At 42.0% G+C, this 19,579-nt stretch overlaps 1 protein-coding gene across 2 annotated transcripts in view; it reads left to right on the top strand.

Moving 5' to 3' along the window:
• MCF2L2 (MCF.2 cell line derived transforming sequence-like 2) overlaps positions 1-19,579 on the top strand; it is a 202,850-nt gene that overhangs the window by 100,110 nt on the left and 83,161 nt on the right. For both annotated transcript variants that reach the window (XM_081830363.1, XM_081830355.1), the window contains exons 11-14: positions 2,480-2,671; positions 5,236-5,427; positions 12,528-12,705; positions 18,195-18,274. In XM_081830363.1, the coding sequence (XP_081686489.1) occupies positions 2,480-2,671; positions 5,236-5,427; positions 12,528-12,705; positions 18,195-18,274 (642 nt within the window). The remainder of the gene's footprint in view (positions 1-2,479; positions 2,672-5,235; positions 5,428-12,527; positions 12,706-18,194; positions 18,275-19,579) is intronic.

Below are 19,579 nucleotides of genomic sequence, written 5' to 3'. Positions count from 1 at the left end.
TGGGTATTGAGGAGGGCACATTCTGCATGGAGCACTGGGTGTTATGCACAAACAATGAATCATGGAACACTACATCTAAAACTAATGATGTAATGTATGGGGATTAACATAAGAATAAAACAAACAAACAAACAAACAAAAAACCATGCCTCCTACCTGGATTATTGCAATAGCCACCAACTGGTCTCCTTGCTTTGCCTCTTCTCTGTCATTCTCAACATTACAGCAGGAGCAATTCTTTTAAAAATGTGAATGAGACCCCCTCCTCAGAGCCCTCCAGGGCTTCCTACAGCACACTGAGTAGAAGCTGAAGTGCTCAGAATGGCGTTGGTGCCCTCCCCAACCCGGGCTCCCTCTTTCTCCTGATTACGTCTCCTACTCCTTTCCTGCTTGCATCCTCTGTTCCAGCCACAGTGGCCTCCTCCTGCTACCTGAACATGGCAAACATGCCCCCACCTCTCAGCCAAGTACTGCATGGTTTGTCCCTCACTTTAGGCCTTGGCTTCTGTGTCAAGGGTTCCCAGGTCCACACTCATATTTGAAGATTTGCTAGGGGGCCTCACTGGACTCAGCATGTAATTATACTCACATGGTTATGCTTTATTACAGTGAAAAGACACCAAGCAAAATCAGCATGGGAAAATGGATGGGGCAGTCTGTTGGGAACCAGGTACAAACTTCCAAGGTTCCTCTTTCAGTGGAGTCCCATGAGATCCTGATCTCCCCCAGATATCGCCACCCCCCACAAAGGATTGTGACATCATTGTGAAATGTTATCTATCAGGGAAGCTCATTAGGGGCTCAGTGCCCAGTTTTTATTGGGGACTGGTCATGTAGGTAGCCTCTGCCTGCCATATACCAGAATTCCATACTCCCAGAAAGAAAGTAGGGATATAGTATAAAGCATGTTTTTTGCACAAACAGTTAAGGCATGGTGAGCCATTCTTATCGGGATGATAGGTACCCTCCTGACATTCCTAGATGGCACCCAAGGGCCAACCTTGAAAACAGGCCTTGCAAGGACAACAGTCTTAGGCCTGTTATGTTAACATTTCTGCACTGCTTGGATGGCTTTCTTTCTTTCTTCTTTTCATTCTTTCTTTCTTTCATAAATATTCAATTTATTGAGGTAACAATAAAGTCTAGTTTTTCCTTAAGCTTTCAAGTTCAACTACAAATCTTTTTGTTCCTTTTTTCCCCTTTTTAAAAAAAAATTTAAATTCAATTAATTAACATAATGTATTATTTGTTTCAGGGGTACAGGTCTGTGATTCATCAGTCTTATATAATACCCAGTGCTCATTACAACACATACCTTCCCCAGTGGACATTGTGGATGGCACTTTCTCAGCAAACCCTTCTCTCACCCATCCTACTTAAAATAGAACGTCCTCCACCAGCATTCCCTACCCTCCTTTCCGTTTGACCTTTCTCCATAGCATGCATCACTAAGATATTATATAATCTACACACCTAATTGTTTATTGCCTGTGTCTCCTCTTAACATGTAAGCTTCATGAGGGCAGGGATTTTTGCTTCCTTGATTACCACCAAACCCCTAGCACCTAGGACAGTGTTAGGCACATGGGAGGTCCTCACTAGTATGTGATGAATGAATTAAAAATAGATAAACATGGGGGCACCTGGGTGGCTCAGTTGGTTAATGTCTGACTCTTGATTTCGGCTAAGGTCATGATCTCAGGGTCATAAGATTGAGCCCCACATCAAGCTCCACGCTGGGCATGGAGTCTACTTAGGATTCTCTCTCCCTCTCTTAAAAACAAAACAAAACAAAACAAATAAACACGGCACATGCGGTTAGAACAAAGCAAGCCATGCAGAGAGAGGTAGGAGGCGTGGTTGCTGGGCAGATGAAATCAGAGCAAACTGGGATCCTGGATCTTGTGAGTTGCAGGAAGGGGTTTAGATAAACATATTTCTTAAGTCTCATGATCCCCCACAGAGTTGTCCAAACCAGATCTTTACTAGTTTCCCAAATTCAGCTGACTCTTCTCTCTCCTCAGGGCCCCATGTCTGATCCTTTTACTTTTCCATTTAGTTGACAGGGGAATTCAGAGTCTCCAGTTCTGGTCAGTATAACACTTCATGCTCTTCTGACAAAAACTTCCAACAGTTGTTAAGAGTTGAATTACTGGTATTATTTATTTAGTAATCTGAGTTCTCCATTAGATTGAAAATCATAGCTTGTTAACTATATCCTCAGTGCGTAGCCCAGAACTCAACAGACATTTGAATGAGTGGTTTGCTCTTCTTCAGAGTGCAGGTGACCCTGGACTAGGCTAGACTTCCTGGAGACCTTGAACTGTGAAAGAGCTTTCCCAGGTTCTGTAGCCGCGACTCTCAGCCTAAGACCTGACATCTCCCTAGGCTCCCTCCAGGTTTGGAGCACATGGTAGGCAAATATCAGCCTCACCATGACCTGGCTTCTGATGCTTGGCTGTGGATGTTCACTTCACAGGAGCCCTTGGAAAAGGCCCAGCTGCTTGCAATAATTGGGGACCAGCTCATCCAAAGCCACCATTATGCAGTCGACTCCATCAGACCCAGATGTGTAGAGCTCAGGCACCTCTGTGATGACTTCATCAATGAAAGCAAGAAAAAGCATGACATTTTAGAGAAGTCCTTGGAGTTGCATAGACAGCTGGACAAGGTGAGCACAGCAAAGCCACGACCATGATGTTTGCTAAATTTTCTGTACAGGAGTTTTAATCATACTCATCCTCCCTGCCCTACAGAATTGCTGAGAGGATAATTACTTCATGTAAAATAGTGCTCGAGAGGCATTAAAAACTGTACAGATTCTAGGTCAGAGAAGTATTGGAAGTCAAAAGTGCCCTCACCATCCCACCATATCCCCTTAGAATGAACAAATGTTCATTTGCCTCTATGTGGACCTAGACTTAGAGTGTGTTTTGGCCTGGCCCCATGATTCCCTTTCAGGCAGAGAACGAAGCACTATATTAACAAAGTGCTTCTCTTTATATATAGGCATTAATCCTTTTGGAGAAGCTTAAGTAATAATGACCATTATACACTTCTACCATTTATTGAGCACCTACTATATTCCTGCCAGAAACATAATTATGTCATCTATTCAATCCTCAATAAAACCTATGAGGAAGGTATTAATGACATTATTTTATAGAGGCAGAAACTGATATTCAGTGTGGTTAAATCAGTGGTTCACAACATTTTTTTAAAAAGATTTATTTATTTATTTGACAGGGACACAGCAAGAGAGGGAACACAAGCAGAGGGAGTGGGAGAGGGAGAAGCAGGCTTCCCGCTGAGCAGGGAGCCCGATGTGGGGCTTGATCCCAGGACCTTGGATCATGACCTGAGCCGAAGGCAGACACTAACGACTGAGCCACCCAGGTGCCCCTGGTTCACAATATTTAATACATGAGAACCAGTTTGCTAGAATTGCAGACTCTCTAATGTGCCATTCCAGAGACTGAGATTCAGTAAAGTCTAGGATGATGCCCACGAATCAGTATTTTCACCAAGTTTCCAGGTGACTCTGGTGCAGGTGGTACAGGGACGACACTGAGCAACTGTGGGATAAGTGATTGCCCACAACCACCCTCGGGGTAAAAATAGGAGATTGCAGATTTGAAGTCAGGACTGCCATATTCCAAACCCCAGGCTCCCTAGACTAGACAGCAACACTGTGTGCAGAGGGCTCACAGGGAAGGGGCACAGCCCCTGTTGCCCTTCAGTGGTGATCTCTGGGGCAGGTGTCTGGGGCAGTGACTTCTGGAGCTTTCCCTGTCAGCTGTTTGCAGGCAGCATGTGACTCATGGCCATGAGTCAGCATACTCCATTCCCAAAGCTGTTTCTCTGTGACAGCTAGGGGCACACACCCAGGCTGTTTATGTCATCCCAATGCCAAAGGGATTGTAGTGTCAATGAAATACAACTGTTCCAGAAGCAAGTGGCTCAGAAGGGCCTGGTCCACAGCCTGCTCTGTGTGCTGAACTCTGCAGGATCAGCTGTGGTTTTCCTCGCTCCATTTCTGCTCCAGAGATAATAGCCTAATGCTGATGTGTGGAGTGTGTGTGTGTCTGGGAGAGTAAGTATCCGCTGTGACTCTGTGGAAGAACCCAACTTAATGTTTTCTATAGATTTAGGCATGATGTTTCAAGAGAAATATATCAAAGCATGTATATATCATGCATATAGAGTATATATCTAAAATTATAGAGTATATATTAAAGCATGATTTACATTATTTTGAAAATCCAAAAATGTAGGAAGGAGGAGGAGAAGAGCTACTGTGGACACCTACACGTCCCATTCCCTTCCTCATCCCTACACAGAGATAATCATTAATTTTTAAATATATTATGTTTTGTTATTCTAAAAGTAGTACACATTCAATGTAAGTAATTTAAAGGAAAAAATAAAGACAAATAGAAGTTGCCCATAATTTTCCCACTTAGAGCTAACTACTTCGGAGTGCTCCCTTTTGCTCTTTTCCCCCGTATGGTTATTTTATGTAGCTCTTCAGGTCACACGGTAAATGGAAATGCAGACATACTTGCATTGGTGCTTCTTTCCACATAAATATTCAGGCAGCACAAGGGCCCCTGTCTTTCTGTTTAAGTCTTTTAAAAATTGAATTGTTAGAGTTCATCACCTATCTGATTCCATCCCAGCATTCTGGAAAGTTTGAATATTGCTATCCTGAGTTACAAAGCTTTGCATTCTTGGATGCTTCTCTAGGACAGACAAATGCCAGTAAATGCAAATGTGGACAGAGGAAAGTAGTGTTTTTGTTAAGAGGGACACTCTAATGCCCCATTTGTCACCCTATGCTCTTATAATCAATTAGGATACAAGATGAGTAGCCTAGAAGGCAAACTGAAAAGTCATTGGTTACATCCCTCAATGGTTAGACCAAATTTAGGAATACCTAACTCTTTTGGAGATGTAGCAATTACTGTCAGTGGAAAAGAGAAGAATGTTTATACAAGTCTTCTTACTGACTGGATGACTTCCCTGAGAAATGGACAGACATAAAATTAGTTTGGGTTTGTCCACCGTAGAGTTGTGTTAGGAGTGGTTAGACTTATGAACTTTATGCTGTCTCACAACAATTTTCCGTTGTCTCAGGATCCTTCTAGACCACAGATAAGCTCAGGCGTCCTGAGGGTTGTGGTGGCTGAGTTGTGGTGAGGCTGACTGTGTAGGGCACTGTGTTTCTTTTGAAAGGTCAGCCAGTGGTGTGAAGCAGGAATCTACCTTTTGGCTTCCCAAGCTGTAGACAAATGCCAGTCACGAGAGGGGGTTGACGTTGCCTTGAACGACATTGAGGCATTCCTGAGTACGGCGAAGGAGTACCAGTTGCCCAGCCACATGGAGTTTTACAGCCAGTTCGAGTTGATACTCACCATTGACGTCAAGGTAATGTTTCTGGGTTATTTTAATCTTGTGGTTGGAAAGGAAGCACTGGGTGGCCTTTTGCCTATTGCTTAAGAAAGTCCCGGTAGGATGTACTGAGCAGGCTCACCAGTTCCTGAGTCTCAGGTGGCATCCTAGCCTCTGTGCTTCCTGGCAGTCTGACCCTTCATGGTCTGACCCAAATAGCACCTTCAGTCATTCGTTTCTCTCCAGATGCTCATGAGCATCTCTGATGTATCATGCACTGTGCTGAGGACACAGCAATGAGAAGAAATAGACACGGTTCCATCCCTGATGGAATTTAGTGGGAGAGGCTGACATTAATAAATGTCAAACACAAAACGTAAGAATGTGTTACAAGCTGAGATAAGTACTGGGAAGGAGAGATTTAGGATCATGTGATAGAAGAACTTGACCTTGATTGGGGATCACTTGAGCCAAGTCCTGGAGAATGAGTAGAGATAACGGGGGAGCCTTTCCAGACCAGAAGTAATAGCATGTGCAGAGGACACAGGGCTGGAGGGAAGCTGGCACAAGTGCAGAACCCAAAGGCCAGAGTGGCTGGAGTACAGAGAGCAAACGAAGGGAGTTTGGGGTGAGATTAGAGAGGGGCAGATTAGGCAGAACTTTAAGGGCCACATTGAGGAGTTTGGTTTTTATTCTAAGAGCACTGGGAAGTCACTGAAGGATTTAAGCAGGGGAATAACTTGATTGGATTTGCATTTTGAGAGGAGCACTGTTCTATGAAGTCAGCAGAATTATGGATAGCCCATCTTCCTCCGAGATTCACATCACCTTGTATGTATCTCTCCCGTAGGACCTTCTTTACTTCTTTTGAGTCACAGAATCTGATTCACATACTTTCAGGGTTCTTGCATACTCAGAGTGATTGAAGGGAGTTTGAGGTAGGCACTTTTTACCAAGATACGGGCAGGATTTAGGAAACCCAGTAGGGATGGTGAAGGTCCCTGGGGCTACTAGCAGGAAACAGGAAGCAGTTACCACCCATAAGCGTAAAGGGCAAAGGAGAACCCAGGAAGCACTGTAGCTGTGACCGTGAGAGGCGCTAGTAAGGGCTGTGGTCTTGGCCAGAGGGGTGCAACCACCGATGGGGGAATATATATCCCTACTCTCCTTGCTCTCTCTTTTGGATTTCCTGGTAGTGCTTCCTATTGGCCAAGGCAATTAAAAGCCCATGGGCAAGTGAGCCTATTCAACAGAGTCTGTAGAGGTCAGCTTCCTGGGACACAGAGCTGGGAAAAGAAGATGTAGTAGGGTGACAAATAGGGAATATCCAGCATATGTAACTTTTCTAATTAATTTTATGGGATACCCTAAAGTCCATCCATGGATTCAGGCTAATAGCCTTTGCTGTAATATGTTACATACCGTACTGTATTCTACTTATTTACTCTATTTTTTTTTAAAAGATTTTATTTATTTATTTGACACAGAGAGAGACACACAGCAAGAGAGAGGGAACACAAGCAGGGGGAGTGGGAGAGAAAGAAGCAGGCTTCCCATGGAGCAGGGAGCCCAATGCGGGGCTCGATCCCAGGACCCTGGGATCATGACCTGAGCCGAAGGCGGACACTTAACGACTGAGCCACCCAGGCGCCCCTGAAGGCAGACGCTTAACCGACTGAGCCACCCAGGCACCCCTACTTATTTACTTTAAATGTCTGTCTTGCTTATTACACTGGGAGCTCCTGAAGGGCAGGAGCCTCATTTATCTCTGTGTCCCTGTGCCTAGCTTTTGCCTGGGGTCCAGTCCGTATTTGTTGAGCAAGTGGGCAGGCAGGTGGCAGAGTGGGCCAAGTACAGTGGAGGCAGCTCAATGTGGAGTTGTACCTTAATGATGTTCTTTCCCTGAAACCTTTTGGTGGTAAGGTGTGATCTTGGTAAGGAGTGGGGGATGGGTAGGCAGACACCTTCCCCCAACACAAGGACTTCCTTGCAGAGGGAACAAAGGGACAGCCCTCTGGTGGAGGTTCTACACTGCAGACCCAGTGTTGGTAGCTCCAGGTCAGATTCCTAAGGCAGGATAGTCTCACCCAGCTCCAACTCCATTAGCTGCTCAAATGAGTGTATTAGGTCAACCAGGGAGATTTGTGGCTACAGCTGCTGTTCTGGCCACAACTTCAGCAAACTTCCTGGCCATACCACCTACCAGGAAACGAATAAAACTTAATAAACCATCTCTGGAAAATAAGCAGAAACATGGAGGAAGGAGAGGATTATAAGAGAAATATTTTTTTAAATCCTATATGTCAAATGGATCAAAATAGCCCCCAAACCCATCTTTTCTTCTTTTGGTTTGGAGTAAAATTTTAGGTTATAAGACTTAAATATCCTGTTGTGTCAGAGAAAGTTTTGTCCACTGAGAAGTAATGACTTTGTTGTCAAAACTGGTACTCTATACATATAGAAATATTCCTAGATATATGTGTATGTAGATATGGTACAGACACATGTATCTTTTTATTTTGACAACTGAGATAGCCTAGAAGCAGACACCCCCCAGTGTCAATGAGCACATCTAGCACTGAGATCTTGGTTTCTAATACCATTCTTCAATAAAAGACTCCGGAGCTCCGGAGATATGGCTGATTCTAGGGCTAGGGCAGGGAATATACAAGATGATCCTAGAGTATCTTGTAGTGCCAGAAGGAACTACTAAAAACAAAACAACAAACCACAGTGATGGGACATAGGCAGCAACCAAAAAGAACACCCATGGCCAATGCTAGAACAATTCGAGCAATAAAGTTAATAAAGTAGTTTTGGATTACAACCCAAAGTATAAAATACATATCCATGAATCCATTCTCTTATAAATAAATGATGGAATAAATAAATAAATAAATGGGGCAGAAGAAACTCATCTCCCATGCAGAAGCATTCTAAATTATTTATGTAGTTACTTTGCCCTCAAGGAGGTAGAGCATAATTTCCCAACCCTTAAATGTGGTCTGTACATAGTGACTTCCTTTCAAAGAATACAGTATGGGGAGGGAGAAACAAAAAGTGACTTTATGGTGAAGTTACTTTACACACACGACCTCAGCTAGGTGACATAGGTCAACATCAACAGTGTTGTCATGCAGAAATGATGTACTTTGATATGATGTGATGAACATGACACTTTATTTCCATGATCTTACCCCCACAACCCATAGCTCTGGGCTAATTATGAGAAAAACATCAGATAAATCCCAACCAAGGGACATGCTACAAAATATCTGACCAATACTCCTCAAGATAGTCAAGGTCATCAAAAACCAGGAAAAGCTGAGAAACTGTCACAGCCAAGAGGAATCTAAGAAGTCATGACAACTACATGTAATGTGTCCTGGATGGGACCCTGGGGGGAAAAATGCATTAGGTAAAATTAGTTTTAACTAATTCTAAGTTTTAACTAATTTAACTAAGTCTAACTAACGTATGGACTTTATTTAATAATAATATTTTTTATTTATTTATATATATATATAAAATAAATATTTATAATATTTATTTTAATAATAAAAATAGCAATCAATATTCTATTAATTGTAAGAAATATACCATACTAATGAAAACTGTTAAGATAGGGGAAACTGGGTGGTCTATATGGGAACTCTGTGTACTATTTTGTACTTTTTTCTGAAATTCTAAAACTATTTGAAGAAGTAAAATTTATTTCTAAAACACTGGTACTCTATGTCTAAACAATTGAATCTGTTACATTTAAGACATAGTGATTATCAAAACTACATCTACAATTAAACTGTTGTTCTTGTACCAGGCACCCTGTCTGTCTGAGGCTCTTCAAGTGCTTTTCGGCAATACATTGCTACTCCATCACCTTCTTGGTGCTGCTGTTTTGATTTTTTCCCTTGTTCACTTTCACCACCCAGTCTAGAAAATGAAACAATCGAAGTAACAAATAGCAACATTCAATTCTTTAAATATTCACTGGGAACCCAGTTTGTGCTTTGTTCCAGGACTACAATAATGAAAGTCACAATCCCTATAATGAAGGGGGTGGCAGTTTAGTGGAAGACAAACATGTCCCCAGTAAGTGCCTGTTGGTCCAAGAGCATGGAATGGAAGAGACAGTGGGGCACGTAGGGGAGGTAAAGGTCAGCTCAGCCTGGGAGGTCAGGGTGTTCATAGGAGAAGATGCCTAAATTTGGTCTGGAAGATTGGGTAGGAGTTTTCAAGGGAGACAAAGCAGAGGGAGGGAACCTCAGCAGAAGGAAGAGGTGGTGCAAAGGCAGAGAGACTGGAAACAAGAACATTCCTGGAACTGCCATAGCTGGAGGCTGGAGGTAGGGGTGGGGACTAGTGGAAGTTAGACTGGACAGAAATCAGGGTAGTTAATGAAGGGTCCAGTGTTTCATGAGGAGTCTGGACTGTATCCCAGCAGGGCATTTAAACAAGGAAGTTACCTGATTAGATTTAGCTCCAGGAAGGCTAATTCTGATTGTGGTATGAAGAATGGATTTGCAAGTAAAAAGACTTCCCCTCTTCTGAGCTGAGGGATTTAGGGTTTCTTCTGACCACCTCACCATTTCCAGGATTCACCCTGGGATCTTAAGGGAGAGATGCAAAAGGGCAAAGGTGATTCAAGTCCTGTCCTGTCCAAGTGGTGAGCCGGGGGCTCCAGCATGTGGCACTGACCTCACATCAGGACTGTATACCATACACCACTGATTTGACAGTCATTCTTTCGATCAGATTTCTTGATATTTGTGCAGCAGTTAACACCTGTGACTCAATTTCCTAGCTTATCACTGGGCTGGCCACCAGGTCTCATCACCGTCACCCCAGAAACACAAACTGACATTGCCTAATCCTGACATAAGGGGATTTGGTTTCTCTTGGGATCTGAACTCAGCTGTTTTGTCAGAACCTCTAGTCGGCTGTACAACTGAGCTTCCTGAGGCCAGAAGCACATTCTCTGAAGAGACATTTTATTTTTATTTATTTTTATTTTTTTAAAGATTTTATTTATTTATTTGACACAGAGAGAGACAGCGAGAGAGGGACATAAGCAGGGGGAGTGGGAGAGGGAGAAGCAGGCTTCCCGCTGAGCAGGGAGCCCGATGCGGAACTCGATCCGGGATCATGACCTGAGCCGAAGGCAGACACTTAACCGACTGAGCCACCCAAGTGCCCCTGAAGAGACCTTTTAAATACAAGCCCCACCTTGTGGTGTGTGTATTTGCACAGGGTCTGCAAACTATAGCCTGTGCGCCAAAACTGCTTGCCACCTACTTTTATAAAGTTTTATCAGAACACAGCCACACTCATTCATTTACGGAGTATATGTTATCTCTGACTGCTTTTATGCTACAACATCAGAGGTCAGTAGTCGTAACAGAGACCAGATGGTCTGCAAAGCCTGAAATACTTACTCTTTGGTCCTTTACAGAAAAATTTTGCTGACCCCTAGTCCAGACCAACACTGTGCAATAGAAATATAACGCCGGCCATATATGTGACTTAAGATTTTCTATCAGCCACATTTAAAAAAGTGAAGAGAAACACGTGAAATCAATTTTAATAGTGTCTTATTTAACCTATGTCCAGAATGCTGTTTCAATATATAATCAATATCAAGTTTTTTTTTTTTAAAGATTTTATTTATTTATTTGACACAGAGAGACACAGCGAGAGAGGGAACACAAGCAGGGGGAGTGGGAGAGGGAGAAGCAGACCTCCCGCCGAGCAGGGAGCCTGATGTGGGCTCGATCCCAGGACCCTGGGACCATGACCTGAGCCAAAGGCAGACGCTTAACGACTGAGCCACCCAGGCGCCCCAATATCAAAAGTTATTAATGAGATATTCTTTTTTCATTCTAAGTCCTCAAAACCCAGTGTGTGTTTTACACTCATGGCACAGCTCAGTTCAGACCAGCTGCATTTTCGGTGCTCAGTAGCCTCATGTGGCTAGTGGTTGCTGTATCGGACCGTCCAGGTCTGTACTCAGACCCCACGAGGACTGAGACCAGCACTAGATGTTGGAGGAGAGGTCAGCCTTGACAGGACCCTCAGGCTGTAGGTGAACGGTTGTTCCGTAACTGACAGGGTAGTCCTCCCTCAGGGCTCTTGGCTCTTTCCCTCAGAAGATGGCCCTACATAAAAAAAGACACATTTACTTTTCCACTTGCGAAATGTGGCAACCTCCCCAAGTGTGTGCTGAGCCTGTACTTTCGGGATGAGGCATCCTCAGAGCACCCTGCATGGCTTGTGGTGGTTGAGCTCTTCTAATTTGGGGTCCTTTCCTTGGTGGCTAAAATCATCCAGGAGACGGATGTTAGACGTGAGATGTCTGACATCCGTCACAGTTGGCATGACAAAGAAGAGACTACCCACTTCCCTTGATCTGCCAGAGATCAGAGGCCAGAAGAAACATATTTAGCTAAATTTAGGCCTTGGTGAAATTCGAAGACTTCCAGGCCTTGTTTCTTATTCTCTTGGACCTCTGCCTTAGAACATATAGTCAGTTATGGGAATGTCTGGGAGTTTCATCTTTCCCTTGGTATTTTTTCAGCTTACTTCTTTACTACTCATGAATAGAGAAGGCGTCCCACAGAATAAAATTTAAATGTTTCTCCTAGGGTGTTTGGGGTTCCCTTGATCCTGCCTCAGTATATAGCCAACTCTTTCCCCCAGAACACTTAAACTCTTTTCTGCTTCAGGGCCTTTATTCGGGGTACACCTCTTATTTTGAAACCTTCCTGTTTTGTAAAGTGGCCTAATGTCCTTTATTCATAGTCTGTGGCATCCTCTTCTACTACTAATGGACGTGGCTTCATGAACATTTATCTGCTTAATATATATTTACTGAGTGCTACTCTGTGCTAGGCAGTGTTCTAGGCATGGAGATACAATAGTGAAAAGGATATGATTGTTGTCCATCAAGTGAGAGATGCAGACTCGCAGAATCACAATTCTGGTGCAGGGCGAGTTGTGCCATGACTTGCGTATGGATAGAAGGGTCACCTGAAGGAAGTGAAATTGGGGGAAGAGGGGAAGAAGGGAGAAAGGGAAAGCTTCATGTCCTCAGGCTCAGTGCAGAGTGACCTGGTCATGATTTGCTTTTGTTCTTACAGGCCAGAGCCCAGGAAGTCCTGCAGAAGCTGGGCAATGTGCAGGAAATATTTCACAAGAGGCAAATGAGTCTGATGAAACTGGCCGCCAGACAAACTCGCCCAGTGCAACCTGTGGCCCCCCATCCTGAGTCCTCCCCAAAATGGGTGTCACCGAAAACCAGCCAGCCCTGCACCTTAGGTAGGTTATTTGGGGGGAGGAATCTTTGTGCCCTTATGTTTCATCTGTGCTCATGAGGGTTGAGATTGTGCCTGTTTAAGATGCATAATGGTTGTTGTTTTGACAAATATTATTTAAAATAAACTACAGATATAGAATAGTAAGGCATTGAAGACTTTATAGAGTTAGATAAAACTGAGTGCCTGTGTACAAGGAGACACTCACAGTCTAGAGGAGGAATAATATAAATGTGCAAATAACATCAGCATGAAATAGACTCCATTAAGGACCTTTAAAATGCTCACAAGATTCTATTATCAGTCCAGTGGTAAAATTGGTTCTTTGTAAAGAATAAAACAATAGATAAGTCCTTACACCAGTCCTGCATGGTCTTGATTATGAGAGCTTATTAGTAAGTCTTGAGATCAGGTAGTGTTAAGTCTTCCAACTTTGTTCTTTTTCAAGATTACTTTGGCTATTTTAGGTCCTTTCCATTTCCATATAAATTTTAGAATCACTTTTTAATTTCTGCTGAGATTATGCTTGAGGTTGCACTAAATTTATAGATCAGTTTGGGGAGAACTGTTATCATACCAATATCGAATCTTACAATTCATAAATGTTATAACTATTTATTTAGGTCTTCTCTAATTTCTCTTGGCAGTATAGAAGTTTTTTGGTTTTGGTTTTGGTTTGCTCTTTTTGTAAGTTTTTATTTAAGTTCCAGTTAGTTAACATACAGTGTAATATCAGTTTCAGGTGTGCAATATAGTGATTCAATACTTGCATACATCACCTGGTGCTCATCAGAGCAAGTGCTCTTCTTAATCCCCATCACTTGTTTAACCCATCCCCTGCCCACCCCCTCTGGTAACCGTCAGTTTGGTCTCTATAGCTTGAGTCTGTTTCTTGGTTTCCCTCTCTCTCGTTTTTTTCCCCTTTGCTCATTTGATTTGTTTCCTAAATTTCACATACGAGTGAAATCATATGGTATTTGGCAGTATAGTAGGTTTGAGTGTAGAGGTCTTAGGCATTTCATGTTTTTTTAAAACTATATTAAATGGAATTTACCATATTTAACTATCAATAGGAATATATTTCTGTATAAGATACAACCAGGTCATCTGTGAATAGAGACCTTCTGTTTCAATCTTTATGCTTTTTTCCCCTTGCCTTACTATAATGGCCGAAACCTCCAATACAGTGTTGAATAGACATGGTGAGAGCAGACATCCCTGTCTTTTCCCAATGTTAAGGCAAAGAGTTCCTTTTTTACTTTAAAGTATGATGTTAACAGTAAGTTTTTCACAGAGGCCTTTTATCAGATTGAGGAATTTCCCTTCTCTTCCTAGTTTGATGAGAGTTTTCATCATGAATGATTGTTGACTTTTTTCAGATGCTCTTTTTGGTGCATCTATTGAAATGATTATATAGTTTTTCTCCTTTATTTGTTAATATGGTGGATTACAATGATTCAAATGTTAAAACAATTGTACATTCCTGGGGTAAACTACTCTTGGATATGTTATATATGTTATTTGTTACTCTGTGATTTGAAACTCTGTTATTAAGCACATACATGTTCATAATTGTTATGTCTTCCAGATATTCTGGCCCTCTTCTAATTAGGAAACATCTCTCCTTCCCTCCTTATCTTTTTTTTTTTTAAAGATTTTATTTATTTGACAGAGAGAGACACAGTGAGAGAGGGAACACAAGCAGGGGAAGTGGGAGAGGGAGAAGCAGGCTTCCCACTGAGCAGGAAGCCCAATGCGGGACTCGATCCCAGGACCCTGGGATCAGGACCTGAGCCGAAGGCAGACACTTAACAACTGAGCCACCCAGGCGCCCCTTCCCTCCTTATCTTTAGTAATACTCCTTGTCCTGAAGTCTATTTTGTCTGATATTAATATAGCATTCCAGCTTTCTTATGTTTAGTGTTTGCATAATATATTTTTTCCATTCTTCTATTTCTTTGTTTTTAAAGTATGTTTCTTGTAAGATATGCTTATATTTAGGTCTTGACTTTTTTTAAAAAAGATTTTATTTATTTGAGAGAGAGAGAGCATGCACAAAAGAGTGCGTGGGGGGTGGGGGGACAGAGGGAGAGGGAGAAGCAGGCTCCCTGCTGAGCAGGGAGCCCCAGGCAGGGCTCAGGGCTCGATCCCAGGACCCTGGGATCATGACCCAAGTGGAAAGCAGGTGCTTAACTGACTGAGCCACCCAAGCACCCCAATTGGGTCTTTACTTTTTAATACATTCTGTTAACCTCTGCCTTCTGATTGGAGTATTTAGTCCATTTATATACAATGTAATTATTGATATAGTTGGATTTAGAGCTATAATTTTGTTATTTGTTGTTTATTTTCTCATTTTTTCACTCTGTTCCTCCTTTTCTGTCTTCTTTTGGGTTAGCAATTTTTTTTTTTAGTGTTCTTTTTAATTCTTAGCATACCTCTTTGCATTGTTTTTCTCAGATATATGCTTATGTATAGTCTTTTATATTTTATATATAGTCTTTTACATCTACTCTCTTATTCAGTCATTTCCAGTGTTCTTTTTATTCCTTATTGTAGACTGAATCATCACTTTGTGTCATTCTCTTCAGGCTACAGAGCTTCCTATGCATTTCTTGTGCAGATCTGTTGACAACAGATTCTTTTGGTTTTTATTTATCTGAAAATTATGGGGTCTTGGTAATTCTCCATTTCATTTGGTTTACAGTCCCCTGTCGCCCATCACATATTGCACTTTTTAGAAGCAGCCTTGATAAGAGTTTAGTGCATTTTTTCTTGAATTTTCTGTGCACACACATACACACACACTCAACACACAAAACCATGCACACTCAATACACTTATGCTCACATCCTGCTCACACAAACAGATACACACATAGAGACATCTTTTTGGATCGCTAGAAATAGGACTTGATTCTCCTTAATTCTCATTTAGGGCTCTTTCCCAAAACTAAATTATGTTCACTTCTGTGATTTTTCTTATGTCATTGTTTTAAGGGTTATATGTTTGTTACAAGTAAATAAAGCAGAATGATAGCTTGTTTCTCTCTCTCTCTTTTAATTTTTTCACAAGATCTCATAATGGACAATGACCCTATAGCATAAATAGATCTTTGTCATGTCTGAACAGGTATCATTGACTTTGGCCAGACATCTTGCTCATTTTGCAGAACAATTCTGCACTTTTGTTTTGGATAGTAACTGCTGAGTATGGATTCAGGCAAGTCACTAACAGGATTTTCAAACACATTTTATCTGATTCCTTAGTAACTGAGTCTGTTCCAAGATAAACCATTATATTTCACAGTGTAAGGAACGTGAGGGAGCTGGAATCTTGGCTCTGACTCTTGTTAGCTGAGTGCCTTGGGTATACAACATTTAACCTCTCTAAAGTTTATAAGGAATGTGAAAAAATTCTTTTGTGGCTATAATAATAGCTAAAATGTACTGTTTACCATGATCTAAACACTTTGCATATATTAACTCATTAAGCCTCATAACAACCCTCTACTGTAGGCTTTCTCATATTTCCATACTTTACAGATGAAGAAGCTAAGGCACAGAGATTACTCTGATAGATAGGTGTCTTGTACATGGAAGAGCAACACTTGAATGCTGGCAGTGTGGCTCCTTGCCCCAGTCTTGAACTTCATTGCTGTACTTACAGTGGGAAGGGTGGTGCTTCTCAGTCATGGGTGTTGCCAGTTATAATGTATGTACTCCTAGCATCTAGTTATTATGCCTAGAATCACTCAGCTTACGGGGATCTGGCAGAGAATGAGGAGCCCAAAGGATTGTTCATTGTTATGAAGTAGCTGCAGTGGTCATATAATAGGGGCAGCAAACAGTGCACTTCACTATAGATTTCAATAATACCTATGAAAAAATCCATAGAAAGCCCAAGTGGATTCCAGTTGACTCACAGAACCTGAGGGTTGGGAGGAATCTCTGGAGGCCACTGTTCACCACAGATAAGAATCAGAGTGATATGTTGGGGGCATTAGGTGGATGGCATTTTGGCCATGGGACCTAGAAATGCTCAAATTCTTAGGTTGTTCACAGGTGTCCTGTGACTTTTCCAAGGGAATTGTATATACAAGGGTGTTGACCGTGACAAGAACTCAAAGTATCACTTACTTATTTTTTTTTTTTTAATTTATTTGCGAGAGAGAGAATGAGAGACAGAGAGCATGAGAGGGAGGAGGGTCAGAGGGAGAAGCAGACTCCCCGCTGAGCAGGGAGCCCGATGCGGGACTCGATCCCGGGACTCCAGGATCATGACCTGAGCCGAAGGCAGTCGCTTAACCAACTGAGCCACCCAGGCACCTAGTATCACTTACTTATTAGCCTTTCAGCCATCATCCCCAATGCGGCCCTCTGGTAATGCTGGGTTAGAAAGCCTCAAGGCCTAACCAGGGCTTCTCCTCCTCAAGTCCCATTCTTGTTGCCAAATTACCTTGGAGGCCTGAAGAAAGGCTATCTCCCAGGTGTCACAAGAGCTCTGTGGAAAGGAGGGGAGGGAGACAGAGTGACAGAGAGACAGAGAGAGGAGAGCAAGAATAAGACAGCCCAGTTCCATCCTGACTCAGCTAATTGATTCTTCACATAGTTGTCTCATCCACTAATGTGGTTCCTCAGTTCTAGAATCCAACTATTAGAGTAGCAACAATTTCTGGCTGGGGCAGACATAGACATCCTCTTATAGAATCATAGTATGATTATGTGAGTGTGGGGGGGTTGCGTGCGTGTGTGTGTGTGTGTGTGTGTGTGTGTGTGTATGTATGGAGAGACAGAGGGAGAGAACACTTTCAAGAAGACCGTAAGGAAATGGTTGTGTTTAAGTGGTAAGATTTTAGTATTTTTTAAATTGTCTATAATAAGCACAAATTAACTACCTGTGTAATAAAAAATATATTCAATAAATGTAGTATCTAGAATTGAATCTGGTCTTCTAATCCAAGAGCAACATTCAACTGCGGTATTATATAGTACAAAGATAAATGCTAAAGCAGCAGTGCATAAAAGAATCCATGAAGTTTGAATGTCAAGGAAGACTTCTTAACTTGGGGGAAGGGTACATGAGACCTCCCTGTATGTTTCTTTGCAACCTTATGTGAATCCATAATTCAAAATACAAGAAAGTGACCTTTTCGCTGAGCCTTAAAAATGGAAATGATGGAAATCCTCTCGTTTTTACCACATTATGTTTATTGATTTGTTGTAGTTTGATGTTCCATGCGGTGTTGTGTGTAACTTTTGTCTCTTTGGATCAAATGTTAAATGCCTGGGGTCAAGGGCTGTTTCTTTTCTGCATCTCTCCTTCACCTCCAATTTCATCTCCCACCTCGCAAATCACCACAGCAGCTCAGTTAAGCTTTGTTATTCAGTTGGCCCAACCCAGTCCAGGTGCTCGTCCAAGCCAGGCTATACGCTCTGGGTTATTTATAAGCTGAGTTGCCAAATTAATGGCATATTTTCTTTGTCTCTCTAGCTCCTCTTCAGAGGACATCTGAGGAAACTTATACAGGGACATTGGAAAAGGAAGACGATGAGACTAAATTTGAAGTCAAAGTAAGATCACCTTTCTCTTTCACAGTTAAAGATTTCTGATATGAGAGAATATTGTTGCCATAATTACCAATAAATGAAGTTCCCCTATTCCATACCTATCACAGCTCCACATGATGTGGCCATAAAGACATGTTGCACAGACTAGTGCTCTCAAAAGCTGAGTTTTGTAGGATTTGTTCCTTTTCTTTCTTCTTAATTGCAATTAGAAAAATTGGTCATGGATGTAATTGTTGGCAGATATTATGTTATTGAGGGAAAAGTCATTTTGTGCATCCCTATACTCTGACTTCATATTTAAAATTGGTAGAACAGTGTGTGGTTTGTGTACAAAAAACATGGCTGAATTGCATAGAGCTACACACACTCGCATGTGTGTACCACCGGTGAACTCTGAATAAACTGTGTAAATTGTGTGAACATAGTTTTCTTGCTTTTAATACTATGCTTTATTTGTGTAAGGTATTAATATTAGAGGAACTTGGGGGAAGGGTACATGAGACCTCCCTGTATGTTTCTTTGCAACCTTATGTGAATCCATAATTACTTCAAAATACAAGTTAAAAAAAAAAAAAGCATAAGCTTTGGAATTAGGCAGACCTGCATGGAAGCCACAGAAACCACTCTAAGCCTCCGTTTCTCATCTAGAAAAACGGGCATAACAACAGCTATCATCTGAAACTAATTTTGAGCAGCAAATGGAAATTTGAAAAGTGCCAAGCACCGTATAATTGTAAAGTAACATTATATTTAAATACCCAAATAAAAAATATGTTGCTGCAAAAGCAACCCTAGAAGGGGTCCATTTACCCCTGCCTCACTAAAAAGTGAGTATCTGGCTAATGGAACAGTTCTGAAAGCAGAAGCCGGTAGACCCTGGGTCACTTGCAGTTGAGCAACAGTTTGGACCCACCATCTGTGCCTGATGGGTCTGAATAGAGGACCCCACAGGTATTCCACCGACCATGTTGGAGTCAGGCAGAAAGCGGGTCTCAGACTTTTCTTCCTCAAGGCAGAAACAATGTGGCAAGTGGAGTTCCCAGCAGACTTTTCATAGAGAGAGAAAGCTGCATTCTTCTGTCTGTTTGGTTATCCTTTCGTAGTTTAGGCAGACGAGGACATTGCTATCACTGTTTCAGAATCCCCTGTGGTGGGAGAAATTGCTTTACCATGTCTTCCAGAGTTAAGTAACAGTCTGCAGTTTCACACAGTCGTGATCAGCCATTTAAAAGAGTAAAGAGCAATTTTTTGAAATGGGCAAATGTAATGAAACTTCGCCAGACTTGACATCCATGAAGTCTGTGGAAT

The sequence above is a fragment of the Leptonychotes weddellii genome, chromosome 1 (genome assembly GCF_054177405.1).
Source record: "Leptonychotes weddellii isolate Sample4059 chromosome 1, ASM5417740v2, whole genome shotgun sequence".
In the NCBI taxonomy this organism is placed as follows: Eukaryota; Metazoa; Chordata; class Mammalia; order Carnivora; family Phocidae; genus Leptonychotes; species Leptonychotes weddellii.
Note: the sequence above shows the minus strand (reverse complement) of the source record. Positions and strands in the feature narration are given on the sequence as shown.